The following is a 19,100-nucleotide window of genomic DNA, read 5'->3' as shown; positions in this document are numbered from 1 at the left end:
GATCTACTTTATCACGAGAGAACTGAATGACATATCTTTGCACTGTTTTCTCTATGTACTTTTCTGGATGTGACTTTGCCATTGTTCGGTTTGTGCTATCTGATGAGCTTCCCTATTTTCTGTTATTACTGATGGAGAACGGAAGAGGGTAACATTGATCTCTACCAAACTTTTCTCTTCCTGCCTGGGACCGTTTGCACCGACAAAGCGGTGCGACGTTTTGCAAACATGTCTTCGTACAATTCGACTGGTAAGTATAGAGAAGTGGTTAACAAAGGTCAGCAATGACCAACACATAGATACGAATCCCTTGTTGTTGTTGTTGTTGTTGTTGTTGTTGTTGTTGTTGCTGCTGCTGCTGCTGCTGTTGCTGCTGCTGCTGTTTTGGGAACATAGTTTAGATTTGAAAGGTGTTTGTTAGATTGTGTGCTGTCGCGTGAAAGATTCATTAGCACATGCCGATTGACACGCTAATGCCGCTAATGAGATACCCGATAAGATGTAAATCATTTTCACTGTTTAACGGATTCTGGGAATATGTAAAGCCAGCAAAACATTGAAGAAAACAGAAACGATATTGAAGAAAACGTGTCTCCGATATAGGATGCTTTGTAGGAACAAGACAAGTCTTTTGAAACAGTCGAGGTAGGTAATTTTGCGTTAGTCACAGGTTGTTGACGAACGGCAATCATTCGCAAAATTAGGTGCTATAGAGAATGTTTAATTGGCCTCCGCTAAAATAGAAATTGGGCGCCGCAACTTCAGGTGGATGCCAATTCCAAACGAATCAAATTATTCCAGCCAAGATCCATTGTGAGGATGCTATACATACAGCATAACGAACTGCTGCTTTTTGTTAAACGTATACCACATGCACCACGCGTGATTTATGAAACTGACCTAATTGGCCAGAATTTCAAATCTGAAAAATGAACACATCAAAATAGTCAAAATTACCTATTAAGAAAAGAAGAACAAGGACATTTATTGTGACTATTTATATTGCTCTAGAATAGAACCACTTGTACCATTGTCTATTCGTCGAAATTCGCCAAATCTTTGAATAGATCAATAGATGAAACTTAGAATTAGCCATTCAATGTTGGATCGTGTTACAAGGAGTAGTGGGTATAAACCCCTCCCATCGAATCGTTTATATTCATTTTGAAAGCAATTGCAATGAATAGGTTTTTTATGAATGTTTCAGTGGATCCCAATATTATTCTACGATAGGGGGTTTGGTATTGTCACCTCATCTGCCTTGGAGGGATGTTATGCAAAGCTGACAAATACCCCCCCCCCCCCTTACCCATCATAATTCAATTATTCCATTATAAATAATGATGGCACACCTACAAGTTGGGACATCTATTGATAACTATTTTTGTCTATAACAATATATAATGTATGTATATCTATCTACATGTACACATAATAAAAACATTGTATGAAATCACGAGTTAAGGGCAAAATATACATCTATGCCGTTAAGAACACCAATATACTTCTTAAATGTTTTATTCTTGAATTTCCTTGAATGCTAAACTCCTCATCCAGACGTCTGTACAAATGTTATGAGCAGTGATTCGCGTAACAAATTAGTAATACTTGGGATGAAGGATATAGCAGTCAGATGATAGGTTATGTTAGGCTACCACACTCAGGTGAATGTTTGTTTTTGTTTTTTTCTTAAAATTATATTTATACGTCAGTTGCAGGAGTTTTGTTTTGTTTTGTTTTGTTTAATCTTATCTCTTCTTAATATTTGTTATCATTATTGCTTGAATGTGTGCTATTTTATTTTATTTATTTATTTATTTATTTTATTATTATTATTATTTTTTTTTTGGGGGGGGGGGCATTATGTCGATCAGATTCATGGCTGATGATTTCGGGTTCCATCAGGGTCGTCCATGTATACCTCATTTCAAGCTGCTAAAGCTTTAGTATATTCGGAATATTCTGGTGGGAAAACAACAACAACATTACTCCCAAGCAAACAGAACAAGGGGGCATCATCAGAGGTTCTTTCCTGCCGTTTGAAATAGATAAATTACTCTGCCTAAGAGAGAACTGCAGCAAATTTGAACTGGACGAATGCTGTGTCTTGTCCTTGCAATGTATAGTAATCTGTTCAAGAGGAGTAGCATTTAAGATATAGACCATTGTTAGTACTGATGATCCATTTGCACTATTGTTCTATTTTTCTTTTTGAATCAAGCAACGATCTCGAGTTCATGAAAACAAGGGGAGTTCAGTATCATTGTTGTTAGTTAGCGTTCTTACCTGCGATCAACCGAAATGTCAACGTGCCTGTATTAATACAGAAGGTACCCTCTGTCTTTTAATCATCCGCTCTGATGTGTTACACACATGCCTTTTCCTCTACCAATATCCGCCCTGTTTCCGGCAGATCAGCCGAACTATTTTGGTACAGGAATCATACCTGGGGTCATCATGCAAGCAGAGAAGAGGGGCAGACTCGAGGCTGGCTTGGTTTTATTGAGTTACTAAACCCTAATGATAATGATTGAGACAATGCCCCGCACTAGCGATTGATAATTTGAATGTTCCTGTCTGCTTTCATTGACATTTGTCGCCAGGCATTACAGCGCCATTCCTCTCCATTTCAACCCCTCTGGCTGGCCGATATCATTTGACATCAGACGCACAAAAGAAGTTTTTGAAAAAAAAAAATCGCTGTTCAACTAGTCACAAATGTTTAAATTCCCGTCTGATCAATGCTCTAACTTATTAAAAGGAAACCGTCCTTGAGCAAAGCAAAAGTTATACAATTTTTAAATCCAAATTACACGCAAGGATACAATTGTAAATTTAAATCCCATATTACTCTCTAAGTCATGTGTCTAACTCTATTCATTTTTCAGACAAAAATGGAAATTTGTTTTATATTGTATAAACAATGATGGGAAAACAAAACAATGTACTCAGACGTCATACGACACATAACACCTACACCCTGATCTTTCCAAATCAATAACAAAGTGTATAATTATATGTATGTAATGTGTATGTTCTGTGTAATGCTATGGGAATCTATTTAAATGCCTCCACGGTAGATCAAATTTGTGTTCAGATGATTTTGTTTTCAACTATAGAATTGCAAAAAAATCTTTTTTACCGAAATAAACGTAGACGATATGCAGGTTCGTCTTTCAAATAGATTCAATAGATGCTCAGCAGGTGTTTGAATGAGCACTGGGCAAATATTGTTCCTTATCTTGCTATAGCATAGTTACTATCTTGATAATTTTTAGATGGTATTTATTGATATTGCATTACAAAGCGATAACTGTGATCTCAGCGCCCTGCCAAGATTAAGACCACGTTAAGGTGTGAATCAGCCAGTGGTGTGTTGTGCTAGACCAGCGTCTACTTTACCAATTTAGATGGCATTACCAAGAAGTGAATTAGCGCTGTGTCACCTCGTTCAGTATGACGTAATTGAAATACACGAAAGTTCCTATGCAAAGGAAGGTGGGGGAGGGGCCGAAAAATAACTGACGCAGTAAAGCTGCTATTAAATGACAAACAAAATCAACATTGAGATTGCGCATTGAACAAAGAATCATGTCTGTTGTGTATTTTGTACGACTACAATACTAGCGTCACCATGAAGATTATGGCTTCCTTTACACCATCGGAAATGTTCGTAATAGTTTCACTTTATTGTACTGTCCTGCCATTCTCTTGGAATATCATATTTTTTGTTCAGCAATGTTTGGTCTCATGTATAGCCCAACAATGATTCATCAATATACCTCATATAATTGCCCACTGGATTTCAGTTTTGCCTATACTCTCGATCTCTGTCCCCAAGACGCTTTGGTTATGAACCAAAAACGATGGTAATCTTCTCCATTTCAAATGTGTTTGCCTCAGTCTAACTGGAAAATATTTTAACATGCAAAGGCAGTACTTCAAATGATTCATTATTTGATAGAGCCTATGTCGACTGGTCTTCGACAAGTATATGGATGTACATTATTGAATCGTATCTTACATCAGGAAGTATGTAGAATATTAGAATAATAATGACAACAAATAACAACCGTTGAAAGCACATAATATTAATTCATTCTATATCGAAAATTTTGTACAATCAAAATGCTGCCATGGGGAAAAAAACAAACAAACAATCTAGCGATCCACGTCCGACAAGCTTTGCTTTTTAGTGGATCACTATTTTTCATAATCGAATTTATTTTTCGCTCGCCCACGAAGTATTCATACAGTGTTTTTCCTAAATGTTGTACATGTTATATGTTGTTCTATAATTTGTCTCGTAAATATATTACATGAATCTTTTGCAAACGTTTGAACAATATTATTTCATCACATGTATATTTTGTACTATGTTTTTTGATTTTCGATGATTGGAAATAAACTATGATTGAATTGAATTGAATTGAACAAACAATAACGACAAAACAAAAGAAAAAAAAAACATAGACCCAACTATCATATCCGTGACAGTGATTGGTAATAATGAAATAATGTCAGATATTTATTTTAAGTTTTCAATTTGTGTCTACCGAATGACATGTCATTTAAAGGCGAAGAAAAATTACAGATATTTCATTTGTATATCATATTTTGCGACTGGACACCTCTAGAGCGGAATGCAACTTCCTCTTTCATATCTATTTTTTTCTGTCTGTCTTTCTTTCTGTCTGTCTTGAATCTATATTATCTATTCATCTGTTCATCGTTCTCCCGCTATAGGTATGCATGTAGAGACTATATAGATGTGTGTATGTGTGTATGCATGTATGTATGTATACATGTATCTATGTTTCCATCTCTCTCTCTCTCTCTCTCTCTCTCTCTATCTATCTATCTATATGATCATCTCTTTCTCCGATAGTTTTCTCTTGAATATAATCTCAAGAAATTAACTGTACCAGTTTTTTGATGAGGTGGAATCCTTTACACACCCTGAACGGGGTCATGAGGGGGGAAAGGCCTTATTACTAATGTAAAAACGGTGACAGTTCATGTGGTAAGCAGATGAGTAGCACTCCGCGAGTGACGTCACTGTGACGTCGTCAAGGAAGCGTTAATGACCCGCTGAGAGTATCCGTCAGATCAGATGTTTTATAATTTACAATGTACTGACATTAAACAATAATGTGTTCATTTTTCTTACTACATGTGTATTGCTGTGAAATTACTCCACTTTCTCAATGTTCTGCTCGCTTTATTTCCTTAGAGCAAGTGAAAATAGACTTATCCAGTTGGGGGTTGCGACTATGCACGTTGCATGTATTATCATCTCCCAGGGTGTAATACAATGGTTTACTTACTCTTAATGATGCACTTTATATAAGGCAACGAGAAGACTGTGGTGTCAAAACCGATCTCTCTCTGTACACTCTTGTAAAGTATATTAATCATTACATTGTAGTATAATTATGCCTCATGGGGAAGATTATTAGGGTAAGTATCGGGTCTGACAAGTTTACCGGATTTCAATTTCAATGTTAAAATTATTTTCGTATTTCTCGATAGAAAATACATAAAATATAACAAATTGTGATAAAACATAATATACAGCTTGGCTATACATGTACAAGAAACATGGTAGGCCTACATATGTGTCGATGTGTTGTTTCAATCAAAGTATAAAAGAGTGCTACGGAGAAATACTATTTTATAGCAAGCTTGTTGAGTGTAGGTCCCAACAAAAGCCTAGTGTGAAGAACAGGATTAGGAGCACGGGTACAACTAAAGACTAAACTAACACAAAAATACTATTAATGCTCGAAGTACAGAATATTCTTCTCAGATACAATAGAAGGAGAACAATTAACCACAGGCTACACACAATGCGGTTGCTCTGATAGTAGTGTGTATTTTAATAACTGGGGTGTGATAATGTGAATGCGACAGGGTGGCTTTAACGTTTTTATACGGCTTCCATTGAAAATACACGTGACTTGTCGAAAAATGAAAGACATGTTTTAACAATTCCTATATGTGATATTTTGGAAATTAAATGAATGCTACAATATTAGTAGAATACTTCATACAAGTTTGAGGAAAATCAGACAATCTGTTCAAAGGTTTTAAAAGAAAAAAAAAAAGGTTTAGTGCCGCCATCGCTGGATGAAAAGACTTCAACAGCTTGGGACATCACTGCAGGACAAGGATACAAATTATAGAGATAATTCCCCAAACTTTCATTTCATATTATAAGGTACACATTTCCTCGACTTGTTGCTGGCGTAATGTTGAGAGTGATATTGTTTTCCCAGTAAGAGATAAGTCAAGTGTTCCTGCATTTTGGTAGAAATATGAAAATATGCTGAATTCTGTAAATATTTTCTTTATAATAAGTATCGTCGTTCTGCAGAGACGTCACAAACTGCTGTATAGTCTTCACATCTAGTGACTTTTTGAATGGATTGTCCGATTTTCCTCAAACTTTCACTGATGTCTTTTACTAATGTCGCTGCATTCACTCACCGACAATTCACACATATATTCGGATGAACTTGTCCTTTAAAAATCGGTCTGCTCGACGACAGGTGGGATTAGGAATGATGGGGAGGGCCGTACTGTGCCAATTAGCCTCAACGAAAACCTGCACGATGACAAAGCAACTCGAATGAAAGAGGAATCCCCTGATTATGACGTCACCGCTCTGACTCAGGGGCAGGTATTCTGGGGAAGGTGATGATGAATATAATGGCCTAAAGATGACGGTTTAATCTGTCAATGAAAGACCATCCAGTGACCGATGCCTAATTGAATTTGTCGCGTATATACAACGGCAAGTACCTGACGCCGATTCCACTATAGAGCTCGCCAATATGCAGTTTGGACACTTATTGGACGATATACCAAATTATTTATGGAAATTAGATAAAATAATTATGACACTATAATAAGTGTCTAGCTTTTTGCTTTGATTTATATTTCAAGAAGAGATCTAAATTAGGGACAAAATTTATGTAACACATTGTTACATGGCAAGCTCATCTTCTTGTGGAGGAATTTTGACGTTGGGATTTTAACTCTACTTTCGGATGCTTCAATGTTGTCGTTTTATTCTCTGATCATCAAAAACATAAAAATACATGTGAAGAGACAACAACAAGGAGGATCCAATAAACCACATCAAAACTGAATTGACATGTAGAACTATGTCGTATTCTTTGTAGTGATAGTTAAATCGGACTGACCATAATAATTTAAGATACAGACCAAGAAGCAGAGTGGGTCTCTCTGTAACCCGGTATGTTGTCCATAATATTATGTTCATCTTTTTTTTCTGCCTGTGATTCCATAGCATATTCCCTTTTCTGTCTCTTGCATACACCCCACACATTCTTATTGCACGTCCTTAACTTTATGAAGTTGGATTCACCCCCGTCTCGATGGGGTCAACTATTACGCAGATATAAACATGACCGCAACAAATTTCGCCTGAGTTTATAAACTATATATAAAAACAGGTGCAAGAAAAAGTGGCTCTTCCTTAACAACAACTCAAATACAAACAGTATGTTTATCCATACTAAAATATCTACCAGCTGTTTGCCAACCGTAGGTTGATAGCTATACTATCGTCGGGAGCTGAAAACTTCCACAGGCAAAGAATGAGCACATGAGTTCGGACATAATTGGGGTCACGTGGCGACCTTCTTGATCCTGCGGCTAGACTTTTATGACAGTTTTATGCTTAAAGAATAAACATAAGGGGGATAGATATAGCTAAAACTGAATTGATTAAAGATTGCCTGCTACATAAATTCACTAGGCTGTCAAGTAAACCTTTATGAAGAAAACAGATCAAATTAATTTTTGGAAACATTGTTATCCTGACTCATTAATAAAATGATATTCATGAAGCGTTGATTATACCTTTCTTTTATTGCTTTGATACTGTATCTTTTTATTCCTATTGTTTATATTTGTAACTCAACACCAAGATGTCTTTAAAAATGTTCGTCAGACATCGATGTTCTGATTTTGGTATTTATGAAGCCGTCAGGTTTGGGGCTTTACGGTGTTACAAAAATGTCCCGCCTTATCAGAATTAAAACAACAATAAAACAAGCTAGCCAAGAAACGATAAGAACTTCTGTGTAGGGTCAGGAATAAACACAAAAATCAATTAAGAAAAGTTTAATTGGTCATTACTTCCCACTCCATCCCCCACCCCACCCCCCCACCCCCCAAAAAAAAAAAAAAAATCTACATTTCATCTACATTATTTGAAATTTTCAAAAGACATAGCAACAAGATCGACATTTGAATCGTTTCACATGTTCTCGGTATTATCTCTTTTTAGCCAAATCGGCTTCTCTCTTAGTCCGAAGTTCTTTTGTACACCCCTACACTATCAACTATTTTGTTTTTGTATGCTTATTTGTTTTTTGTTGTATGTTGAAAGATCTTGCCACAAATTACACACGCAATTCAAGCAGGCCCATACAGTTAATGATTTTAAACGTCTCTTGAACACACACCCCTCTACGTATCCGGGCAATTACCCCCAGAGGGCAATTACCCCCCGGCTAAATACTGGTTAGTGGTAAGGTTAGAGTAAAGATTAGGGTTAGGGTTAGGTTTAGGGTTGGGAGTTTGGGTTATGGGTATTATTAGGTTCAGGATTAGGATTAGGATTAGGGCCAGGGGAAGGGTCCGGGGTAATTGCCGAGGGGGTAATTGCCCTAGACCCATCTCTCTAACATGTCAATGGACCAGGCTTTACGCTGTATCTCACAGTTTGTCACTTTTGATCTCGTTTGTCTCTTTTTTTTTCTCTATTTGTTTCTCTATCTGTCTGTCTCTCTCTCTCATGTCTGTTTTCCTTCCTTTAATGTGCATAGACATATTAATCTATTTTTGTGTGTGTGTGTGATATGCATCATACAAAGTAGATGATGTTGATGATGATGATGATGATGATGATGATGATTATGATTATTATCATTAATAGTATTATTATTATCGGTTCAAATGTCTAAGATTTTATCAGAGAATTGTGGTAACGTACTTTGTGATAGATAAACTCGGACGAGCTTGGGAAATGATGCACAATGTACAGGTACGAGGCGAGTATCTATAGGAGCATGACTGCCTTGGTGGGTCGGTCAAGTGTCGGTCATGTCGCTTAGGCTTGCTGTGCTGTACGTAGACTCTTGTGTATGGACAAGAATTGTTAACTGTAATACTTCAAAGATTATGATGACTTGGGTTATGATATCAGATACTACACATTATACAGAGTTAAGGGGTAAATGCAACATGATGAATTACCTGTGTTGAGTCCATATTATACGTCCGTCATCATCTCTCAACCAGTCCTGTACGACTTTCGATGGGTTTTATGTGCAGGATATTCACTCGTTACTCATTCCAAACATCGATAACGCTTAGTTCCCAGAAGTCCCTAGGTACACCGGGTACATGATTGGGCAAAATTTTATCCGGCGCGTGCCTTTTTTTTTCTTTCTTTTTATCCTCATTAGACAAAAATACATTCTCAGTGGAATGACGTTCTTCTCTGCATGAACTATACAACAGAGTGTGTTGCATCAGTCGAGCTAAAAGAAATATACACTGAAAGGCACTGCATGGAAATGTACGACCAGGGAGGTGGAAGACATTCTCTCTTCCACCTCCCTGGTACGACGCAGTCGTGTGTGGAGTATTACCGAGAATGAAAGTATGATTATCGCTGAAAAGGTGTTTTAGATCATGGGTCATCAGCAGGTACCTGTTAAAGGGATGTTTTAGTTTTGGTTTGTTTGAGATTGGAATTTAGATTTTAGCAGTCTGCAAAATAATTAAACTATCTCTATGAAATATTAACTCTTTATGTGCCACGTTCGCACGTCCGACTCAAGTCAACGGCGTGCCAACTTCGCATATTCTGCTCAACAAACAAAGCCGCCAAAACCGATCGATAAATTGCTAATCCCGCGGTACAATCAAAGCGTTTCTCGCGCTTTTGTTCCTCTCACATACGGCTTTCATTCTATGTGGTGATTGACTATCAAGCGGTGTTCCAAACTAAATTTGCTTGTACATTCTAAGTTTCTGTCACTATTTTATGTGCAATAGTCATGCCTTTACAGTAATGTAGCAACTGGTAATTCAAAAGAAAAAAGAAAAAGAAAATGGAATTGTCATACATTGTATATTGGTGCAAAGGGTGCAAAGTTTGGCATTCCTCTTTAACTTTGCTAACTATTATGTCCAGCTTAACAGAAATTTGAAGAATTTATACAAATTGGAAAAAACAGATTTCTTTCTCAAAGCATGACTACCTTCGTGTCTCAGAATAATGTGGCACACAGGGGGTTTCCACCATGGCACATAAATAGTTAAAGAGCATAAAATATTCTAAAAGGAATTCAAAATTTGTTTGGTGAAAATCGGTTCTGAAATGACTGATCGAGATATCAAAAAACAAAACAACAAACAAAGAGGTCGTAATAAAAGGTGGGACCTACCTTTAACCACGACCACTTTGTTTTACTTTGCTTTTTTTATCTCTCAGCCGTTTCAAAACCAATTTTCTTCAAATTAACTTTGAATTCCTCTATAAATCGTATACTCTTTGATATTCAATTAGAAGTTTCTAATTATCTCGCAACAAGTTAAAATCTGAATGCCCCATCACAACCAAAACTACACTATCCATTTAAGTTACAACGTTAAAAGAGTTTAAGGAAAGGGCTCTGTAAATGAAGAGAATAAGATGGGTAATCTCTGTTGGGATCCACTGATTGCCCATTGCTTTCTCCATAAAGGGGATAAATTTAGTCGATTGGGAATACAATAATGTGTCCCGTTATACGAATGTAATGTACTTAAAAGGATGGTATAGTTTTGGTTCAGACGTTGCTTCAGCTTCAACTTTTTTTGCGAGATAATGAGAAACTTTTATCAAAAATTTCAAACAACACACAGTTCTAAGCGGAATTCAAAGTTTATTTGATGAAAATTGGTTTTCAAATGGCTGACATATCCAGAAACAGAGAGATTCTACCAAAAGGTTTGACCCACCTCTTTTTAAGACCCCTTTGTTTTACTTTGTCTTGGGTATCTCAGTCATTTCAAAACCAATTATCATCAAATTAAACTTCGAATACCTCTTAGAATTGTGTGTTCTATAATTTCATTATTTCGAAAGTGGTGTCTAATTATCTCACAAAAATCTGAATCCCCCATAGACACCAAGACTATACCATCCCTGTAACATCGTCCTTCCAACTTCTAGCATTTCGGATTTATGTTTCTGTTCCAGATTTACCCACATCTGCCGAGCCGACTCCCCAGGACCCGCGGCACGGAGTTCTTGAAGACATCTGCATCACGCTCGCCGTGTTTTCGCTGATTATCATTAACATCCTGCTCTTCCTCTTTTGGAGGTAAGTTGTTACTTCAGTTGCTCCAGTTTCCCGTTTAACCCCGTCAGGGACTTCGGAAAGTTTGTAGAACGCGATGGATTTCTTTGCCGATCGGCAGTCAAAACTGACACACAACGGGTAAACTATAGATGTATTGTGTTGTTTTTGTTGTTGTTGTTGTTGTATAAGTTGCATATTATTTTCACCTGCCTTAGTTTTTCATTTTTCGTCCTGAATCACACGTCCTCTTTCTCCTCGTCTTCTTCTTTCTCTCTTTTGGTCACAGTTTTGTCTGTCTTTTTTTTATTATGACGCCGTAGCTGATATGCTGATTTTAAGTCATAAAAGAATGCTGTCATATTCCTGCAAATTCGTTATATATATATATAAAAAACATCTCCTGATATTCCAATTATTACCTAATTACAACAAATCATCCTCTCATCAAATATGCTAACACCAGTTAAGAGAACGTAGACTCAGAGTTGTCGAACTGAACAAAATAGAAAACAAAACCAAAAGCAACACCAACTTCTCCAAACGTACCCTTCTATTTTGAGATGATTATCTGGCCAGTACGTGAGAGGTTGGATCTTGTAGGAATTCCGCTAGTCTAAAGTGTGATTGACTCCGAGATTATGGGGAGCCAGTGATGAACGATGACTTATTCAATATTGATGTGAATCATTTTTTTTTTTGAAGCGGGTCTGTGACTTCAGGAGAGGGGATGGGTGGCGGTTAAGATGGGGGGGGGGTGGGGTGCGAGCTAGAGGAAAGGTTCCAATTTTTGAACAGCGCGAGTTCTTGGGCACAGCTTGGAGATTACCGAGTGTAGACAGGAAATCTCGACTTGAGACCCACGCCGAATGATCTTGCTATATGTAAAATACGAATTGGAAAAGTCCGAAGGTAACGGGGTCGTCATTAAAAACTTCCTGGTCTGGCAAGAGCGGTGAAAAGTTTGATGAAGTATGATTAATTATTATTCTTTTTATTCATTATTTTTGTGTGTGGCTGATTTGCACTGATTAGTATGTTTGCTTGTCAATGTATATTCACAGAGGCTACACAGCATGAATGTTTGAATGATTGTTCGCATTTTTAAGGGTGTGTTTCTTTCTGTCTGTAATTTTAGTGAAATCTTTGGGGTCAACATGAAGACTGCTATCCCCCTCAGATCATCTTGGCCATATCCTCTACAAGTGATATCCATTTAGTATTTTCAATAGAGATGTAACATGTTCGCTCTTATCATATTCCTGACAGGGAGCAATACCCCTCAGTGATACAATATGCCTTTACCTCTTCTAGGTCAGTATCACTTGGCGTAAATGGTCAAAATTGTAATTGTCACCAAATCACTGCTGATATATCCACTACCAGCATTTGCAAAATGCTGTCACGTCCGTAATGAAATAATATTTGTAGTTTGATAAATTATACAGGTGTAATGGAACAAATGAGAATGACAATTTAGACAATAGCTATGTCAAAATGTATGTATCAAAATGTAACGCTATTTCAGCGTGAGAATGTTATCTTCTGTTACGTGTCCCTGCCGATGGCAAAAAAAAAAAAAAAAAACCCACACACACAAAAAAAAAACACATATATCAGTATACACAAACGAGAATTTGCGTGCTGTGAACAATTAAACTCGAGCATCGAAACATTTTGGCACGCAAATTCTCATAGCCTCTAAACAATCAGACAGGGTCATTAATTGGTTTGGGTTGATTTGTATCTGTATTAACCTTTTTCGTGTGTGATATTTTTGTTATTAGAACGCAAAAAAGGAAATATATATATATATATATATATATACTTATATTATGAAATAAATCGTTCAACTATGCTATTAAGCATTTCAGTGTCAATGACCATTTAATGTACACAAATTTCCCAACCAAACATATGGGCAAGTAATAATAATAATAATAATTCCTTCCTTAGTATTTCATAACAGCAACTATTTATTCCATAAAACGGGGTATCAACTTGTAGGAAATTTAATTCTCTTTAATATGTTGTGGGACGCAGAAAGTTAAAGGGATAGTACAGTATTGGTGGAGATGAGAATTGGGCTTTTAACTTTTTGCGAGATACCAAGAAAACACTTATTAAATAGTAAGGCCTACAGAGCATACCATTTTAAGAGGAATTCAAAGTTAATTTGATGAAAATCGGGTCTGGAATGACTGAAATATCAAAAAACAAAGTAAAACAAAGCGATCGTAATAAAGTGTGGGTCCCACACTTTATTAGAATCGCTCTGTTTTGGATATCTCAGCCATTTCAAAATAAATTTTCATCAAATAAACGTTGAATTCCTCATGGAATTACATGTTCTTTCATATTTCATAAGAGGTTTCTCATTATCTCACCAAAAAATGTTAGAAACCTGAAATTAGGTCTCAACCAAAACTATGCAATCCCTTTAAACAACATGCACCGAGAGTACCACTTTGCGATGATGAGATCGACTACAACCCCTAAATGCAATTTTGTTTTGTATATGGGCATAGTGTGATTGGTAATAGATCAAAGCGCGGCAAAGAGGTCGAACACAAGATAAACATACGATATAGAATGCAAAATTACAGAAATCGAAGAGGCAGTGCTTGCATTGCTGTTGAAATGATATACAAATGAAATTATTTCTATCGATGTCACCAAAGAAATAAATATGCATAAACTCTTGCAGTGTTTCTTATGCCCACCGTAAATCCTACCTTTTTCTTTTTGAAGGAACTTTTTCCTACGCATGATTACGTTCGTACCTGATTGCTTATATTTTTTTCCATCCAACATTGTTCAGTTTTTTCCCTGTTTCATATTAATCCATTCATCTGTCTACTTATCGCAGATATCAATTCAAATTAAGGTTTCTTTTCCTCTAAAGTCCTTCTTTCTTATTTCCCCTATCTCGACGAGGCAATTCTTTATCAATATTCTTTATTTTGCTTGGTTTATCTATCTCATTCCCGTCATCCTTTTTGAAGAATAGTACAGATCCTAATCAAAGCATAATTATAGTCTAGGTCAAGAGATCTCTCTGTGGAATATCACATTGATGTAGATTATCAAGGACGGATAACGACCTAAGACTCGCCTGCCTTCGTTGTAGCAAACTGTTCCCGCTGATAAACGAATCTATAACACCTTGCCGACGCAGACGAAAACCGCGTTTAGCTGGCGTTCGAGAATGTGTGGAACTCGCACCGCCGAGCCGCCTCTCCTCCTGGACGAATGTGACAAATTTCCTCCTTAGGCGCGCCACGAGCTCGTGACTGTCAAAACAATAAAGTATCTTCCATCGGGAGTGATTAAATCCAGATTAAGAGCCGTGCTTAAAGACCTCCATCGTCTTATATTGTGTGTACCGGTACTGCTTCGTCCGCGCCTGCGTCTACACAGCTAACAGTTTAAGGATATTTCCTGTTTTATGAGGGAAAACGGGCGACCACCTTGTGAAGATGACGGGGCGAACTTAAAACACTGTGCTGTTTTCTTCGTTCAGTTGCGGGATAGTTCGGGTCTCTATGGGGAGAAATGAGATTTTGAATCGGTTCGAATTTGTCACGGCTGATATTCATCTTCATTACCTTTTTTATTACCTTACAAAAAAAAAGTTGAATCCGTTGAGAGTCTGACCTACAACCAATATCAAATGAGAGTTCGTCACTACAACGAACGTGATATATCAAACGTTCCATAATATCATGCATGGTTAGATGTTTTGCTTAAACTACTGAAGGAATATCTGTCGAAGATTTCTTCCTGCTGTTGTATTTTGCTTCCGCCACCTTTAAGATTAAATATCACAGGTTATTGCAGCTTTAGTTGAGCTCAATGAAGTACATGTAATAAAGAAAAGAAGTTTATGATTCTCTAGATCCCCAGCCTGATACTCAGTAACCACCAATGCAGTTAGTTGAGATCATCACCACGGGGCAATCAACCTTAATAAAAGGCGCAAATCCCTTCAGGAATGACAATCAGGTGACTAATAAGGGTACAGGGGCTCTTGAGAAAGCCTTGATGGTTTGAGTGTTTGTTTCAGTCCTCGGACACAGTCATTATCATCCTCATCAGCAACAGCAGCAAAAATTTCCAGGTGTAAGTTGCAGGAGGTATTATTTGTTGAACCTAACTGTTTTAAGTCAGTTAATCTAGTTTACTTGTTTGGCAGTTATTGGCTTGTCTTTTATAATGGAGTGCAGTAACGCTATGTGTTCGGCAATATGCCAACTGGGGTGTAAAGTCTAAGCAATTATTTGATTTGATTATGATAATATAATGTCCTTCCGAATGATAGCTTTCATTTTCAACAGCCAAACGTTTGCTCTACAGTTTAACGTGCATTTACATTTAATTAAGTTTTAATATGAACCGCACTATGCATACATAAAACACGGCAACAAAGTATAGACCTGCAAAAGAAAAAAAAAACAGCGAAAAACACCCTTTGGATGTTTTTACATTATCAAATAAATGAAACGTTTTGTTTGAGTAACTTTGACATTCCTGTTATCGCTATCTGTCATGCGCTCCTTGTTCTCTCCTCTGCTACTTCAGCTGTAGCTCTGGGCTCTGTTATACCTCCAAGGCATTAGAACGTGCTAGAAAATCTCTATCGAATCTGATTCCTGTCAGGTCGAGGGGCGCGGGGGAGTCGGGACAGACTGGGGTAGACTGATTCAAAAAATCTCTGGGATGACAAACCGTCCGGGCCAGGGTACGGCAAAGAGCGGCATTAATCTCCTACTCTTCGGCCGCACCCAACCTCACAAGAACCTGTCAAGATATGATCATCACATTAATACCCCCATGACATCTCTGTCCCTCCATCCCCCTCCCCCCCCCCACCTCTCTCTCTCTCTCTCTCTCTCTCTCCCTCTTCATATATCGATCTATTAGTGCATTTACGTGTCTTTTCCTCTCTTTTTCGTCATTGCTCTCTCCCTCTCTTTTACTCAACGTCCTTCGTTTGGTTTTTGATGCAGGATCTCACCCATCCTTTTTCGTGAGATTCAAGTCTCCAACATACTGTAGATGTGGTTTAAGATATACACCTTGTATTGTACACATTGTTATCAATCTATATTGTTACTTTTATCATAGTATACCTTTATATATTTCATTTTTGCTTCTCACTGTTTTCTAATACATGTTTTTACTTTATACCACTTTTGCCCCTCCCTATAAATATGTACATCATTAAACTCAAGGACGTGCAACGATTCAATTGCAATTGCGTCAGCATGATTTAATTAGCAGTTGAGGTTAAAATGACATCATAACTCCCTCACTACAACTGATCGCGGCTATCGTCGATTTTAAATCTTGTTTTGAATGTTGTCACCATGAAAAGAAAATGCTACTCAAGCAAACGATGTAAAAAAAAAACAACTCATAGGTTAAGTCTCTACTAAGGGAAAGAAGAAGAATAAGAAGAAGAATAATATTGAATGATATTGTGACATAGCGTCCCTTGGGTGACAAGACCTTGTATATGCAATTTTGGTGAAAATGATTTTTTTTTTGATTAATAGTCAAATAATGGGTTAAGTGATGTCCTGTCCAAATCCCAAGTGTGTTACTCCAAAAATGAAGCCACCACAGCATGTCAAGAGAAAGTCTATCCCATTCGGTATAGTGCTTTGGCCGCCATGTTTTTTTTTTTTTGTTTTTTTTTTTTTTGTTTTTGCTCTCCTGAACATTTGACATTTTGTTGATACGAGGTCTTGTCGCCCCAGCGACGATAAGACTTTCGTTAGAAAGAAATAAAAAGGGAGACAGTGTTTTGTACACATATGCCACCTCGTGTAAGAGTTAGATGAATCGCGTAGATTATAAATGCTACAACCGAATCTCAATTACAAAACATGATTGTCTTTGTCAGGGGTAACAATTTATGTTTCATATATCTATATTTTGTTCACTTTGATCTCTTGTTTCACAGGTACAAGGCCCTGGGTAAATCTCCGTTTCCATTCCGACGCTACTCTACGGATTCCGAGGCCTACGCATCTCTCCATCAGCCTGTCTTCGCCAAGAGCAACACTATCAGTCATCCACCCAGACGTGTTCAGGATGTTCTCAAGAACTACGCCTCAACCTTGGCTCACGTCGGGCACAGCAAGACCATGGGCGGGTCGCGATCGGCCAGCACCTTGTACGCGTCGAGCAGCGACAACTCTCGCACCTCCCTGGTCCTCGCAGACACTGATGACAAAGGACCGACATCGTCGAGACACACTGCCGAGGAAACGCGTTACATCCTAGCCAATGAGCAGTCGCCAGGAAGGAGAACCCAGGCTGAGGTGGAAGAGAATTCCATAAAATTCCACATTGGCCATCCCGAGGAAGACAGCACCACCACCGGCGATAGCGATCACCAGGTGTACTGCGAAGTCCTGGACGTCACCTCGAAAAGAAACGGTCGGCACATCAAACCTTTGTCCTTCGATTTCTGCAAGGATAAGAATCCGTCACCCCCAGCTTCCTTTGTAAACAACAACCAATCCCCCGAATTCTTACAAACAGAGGACACAGATGACACGGAGAACATCTACCAGAACTTCAGAAAGAGGAAACCGACCTCAAAGTTTGCGTCGATGGCAAGAAGTGACGTGTCTTCCACCAATAATTCGTTGATGGGGGAGCGGTCTTTCGCTGACACTAATAGTGACTGGAGACCGATTTCGTTCGCCTTCTGCAGGGATGCCGATCCTCAAGCAGACAATGGGGCACCTTCAGCAGACGAATCACAGGCTGATGTCACGCTCAGCGATGGAAACGCGACCTACGAGCAATTTCTTGAGCCAAAGGACCCAATATACTCTCAAACGGTCATTCGGAGGAGCCAGAGATCAGTGCGCCAGTATCCTTCAACCCTACCCAGAAACTCCTCTTTGAGTGGGCAACCGCTCTATGAGCAGCCTCTCTTTGAACAACCGTTGTACGAAAACCTGGAGGGCCAACAGAACTTTGACGCCGGCGACGACGACCACCGATACAGCACTTTGCATCTCGATCCGCCAGGCAGCTCCAGCGAAGCGTCCTCGTCCTACGCCCGAATCAGTACCATATCGTCATCCATAAGGAGTCCCACCCGCAGCAAAGGCAGCCGGAGAACAATTAGGTCAAGGGATTCGAAGCCTTCGATGGGCAGCGAGGGGGGCGTGTCACCCCACGCCATTAGTCCCGTTATGACCATTCCCGAAGCTGACGGAGGGGCCGGCGACAGCCCCTTCCACAACATCGCCAAGGAAATAGCAGGACTTCACGACGGGGTTGATGACGACGACCCAGAGGAGAGTTTCCCGGTAGTACAGATGCTGTCCGATCGCTACAGCACGGGCAACTTTCTGAACAAATTCTACTAATGATGTGAGCAGTAAAAAGGGATTGGAGCGGGACAAATGTGACCCTGCACCTCAAAACAAACAAAAAGTCGCCAGACATTAATTTTTAGTTAAGGCCATATTCTGAAAGAGCAGACTTTAAGCTTTAAAATGATATATAACTCAAATCAAATGGACTCTCCTAACCTATCTAAATATTGGAAAGAAAGCACAAACTCAAGAAAAGTGTGAACTGAGAAAAGAGGCTCTAAAGTACAGTGTCTATTCAAGCGCTTAATCTTTACCAAGCCGTGCTGGCTGTGCGATGAATGGGACAAAAAACAGGAAGTAAACCACCAGA

General features: G+C 38.4%; 1 protein-coding gene across 1 annotated transcript; it reads left to right on the top strand.

Annotated features, from left to right (window-relative positions):
• The first annotated feature begins 228 nt into the window (after window positions 1–228).
• Window positions 229–18,781, top strand: LOC139720309 (uncharacterized). Its single transcript, XM_071631671.1, has 3 exons — window positions 229–250; window positions 11,288–11,411; window positions 17,356–18,781. The coding sequence occupies exons 1-3, from the start codon at window positions 229–231 to the stop codon at window positions 18,779–18,781; spliced, it is 1,572 nt and encodes a 523-aa protein (XP_071487772.1).
• The last annotated feature ends 319 nt before the right edge of the window (window positions 18,782–19,100 follow it).

The sequence above is a fragment of the Diadema antillarum genome, unplaced genomic scaffold, assembly GCF_040938485.1.
Source record: "Diadema antillarum isolate AM-2024a unplaced genomic scaffold, OU_Dant_1.0 scf00000126, whole genome shotgun sequence".
Classification (NCBI taxonomy): domain Eukaryota; kingdom Metazoa; phylum Echinodermata; class Echinoidea; order Diadematoida; family Diadematidae; genus Diadema; species Diadema antillarum.
Note: the sequence above shows the minus strand (reverse complement) of the source record. Positions and strands in the feature narration are given on the sequence as shown.

Excerpts from the sequence above, each read along its gene's own strand:
- LOC139720309 (XM_071631671.1), top strand. The coding sequence starts at position 229 with ATGTCTTCGTACAATTCGACTG. Across the intron at positions 251-11,287 it reads GTCTTCGTACAATTCGACTG|ATTTACCCACATCTGCCGAG; the intron begins GTAAGTATAGAG and ends TTTCTGTTCCAG. Across the intron at positions 11,412-17,355 it reads CTGCTCTTCCTCTTTTGGAG|GTACAAGGCCCTGGGTAAAT; the intron begins GTAAGTTGTTAC and ends CTTGTTTCACAG.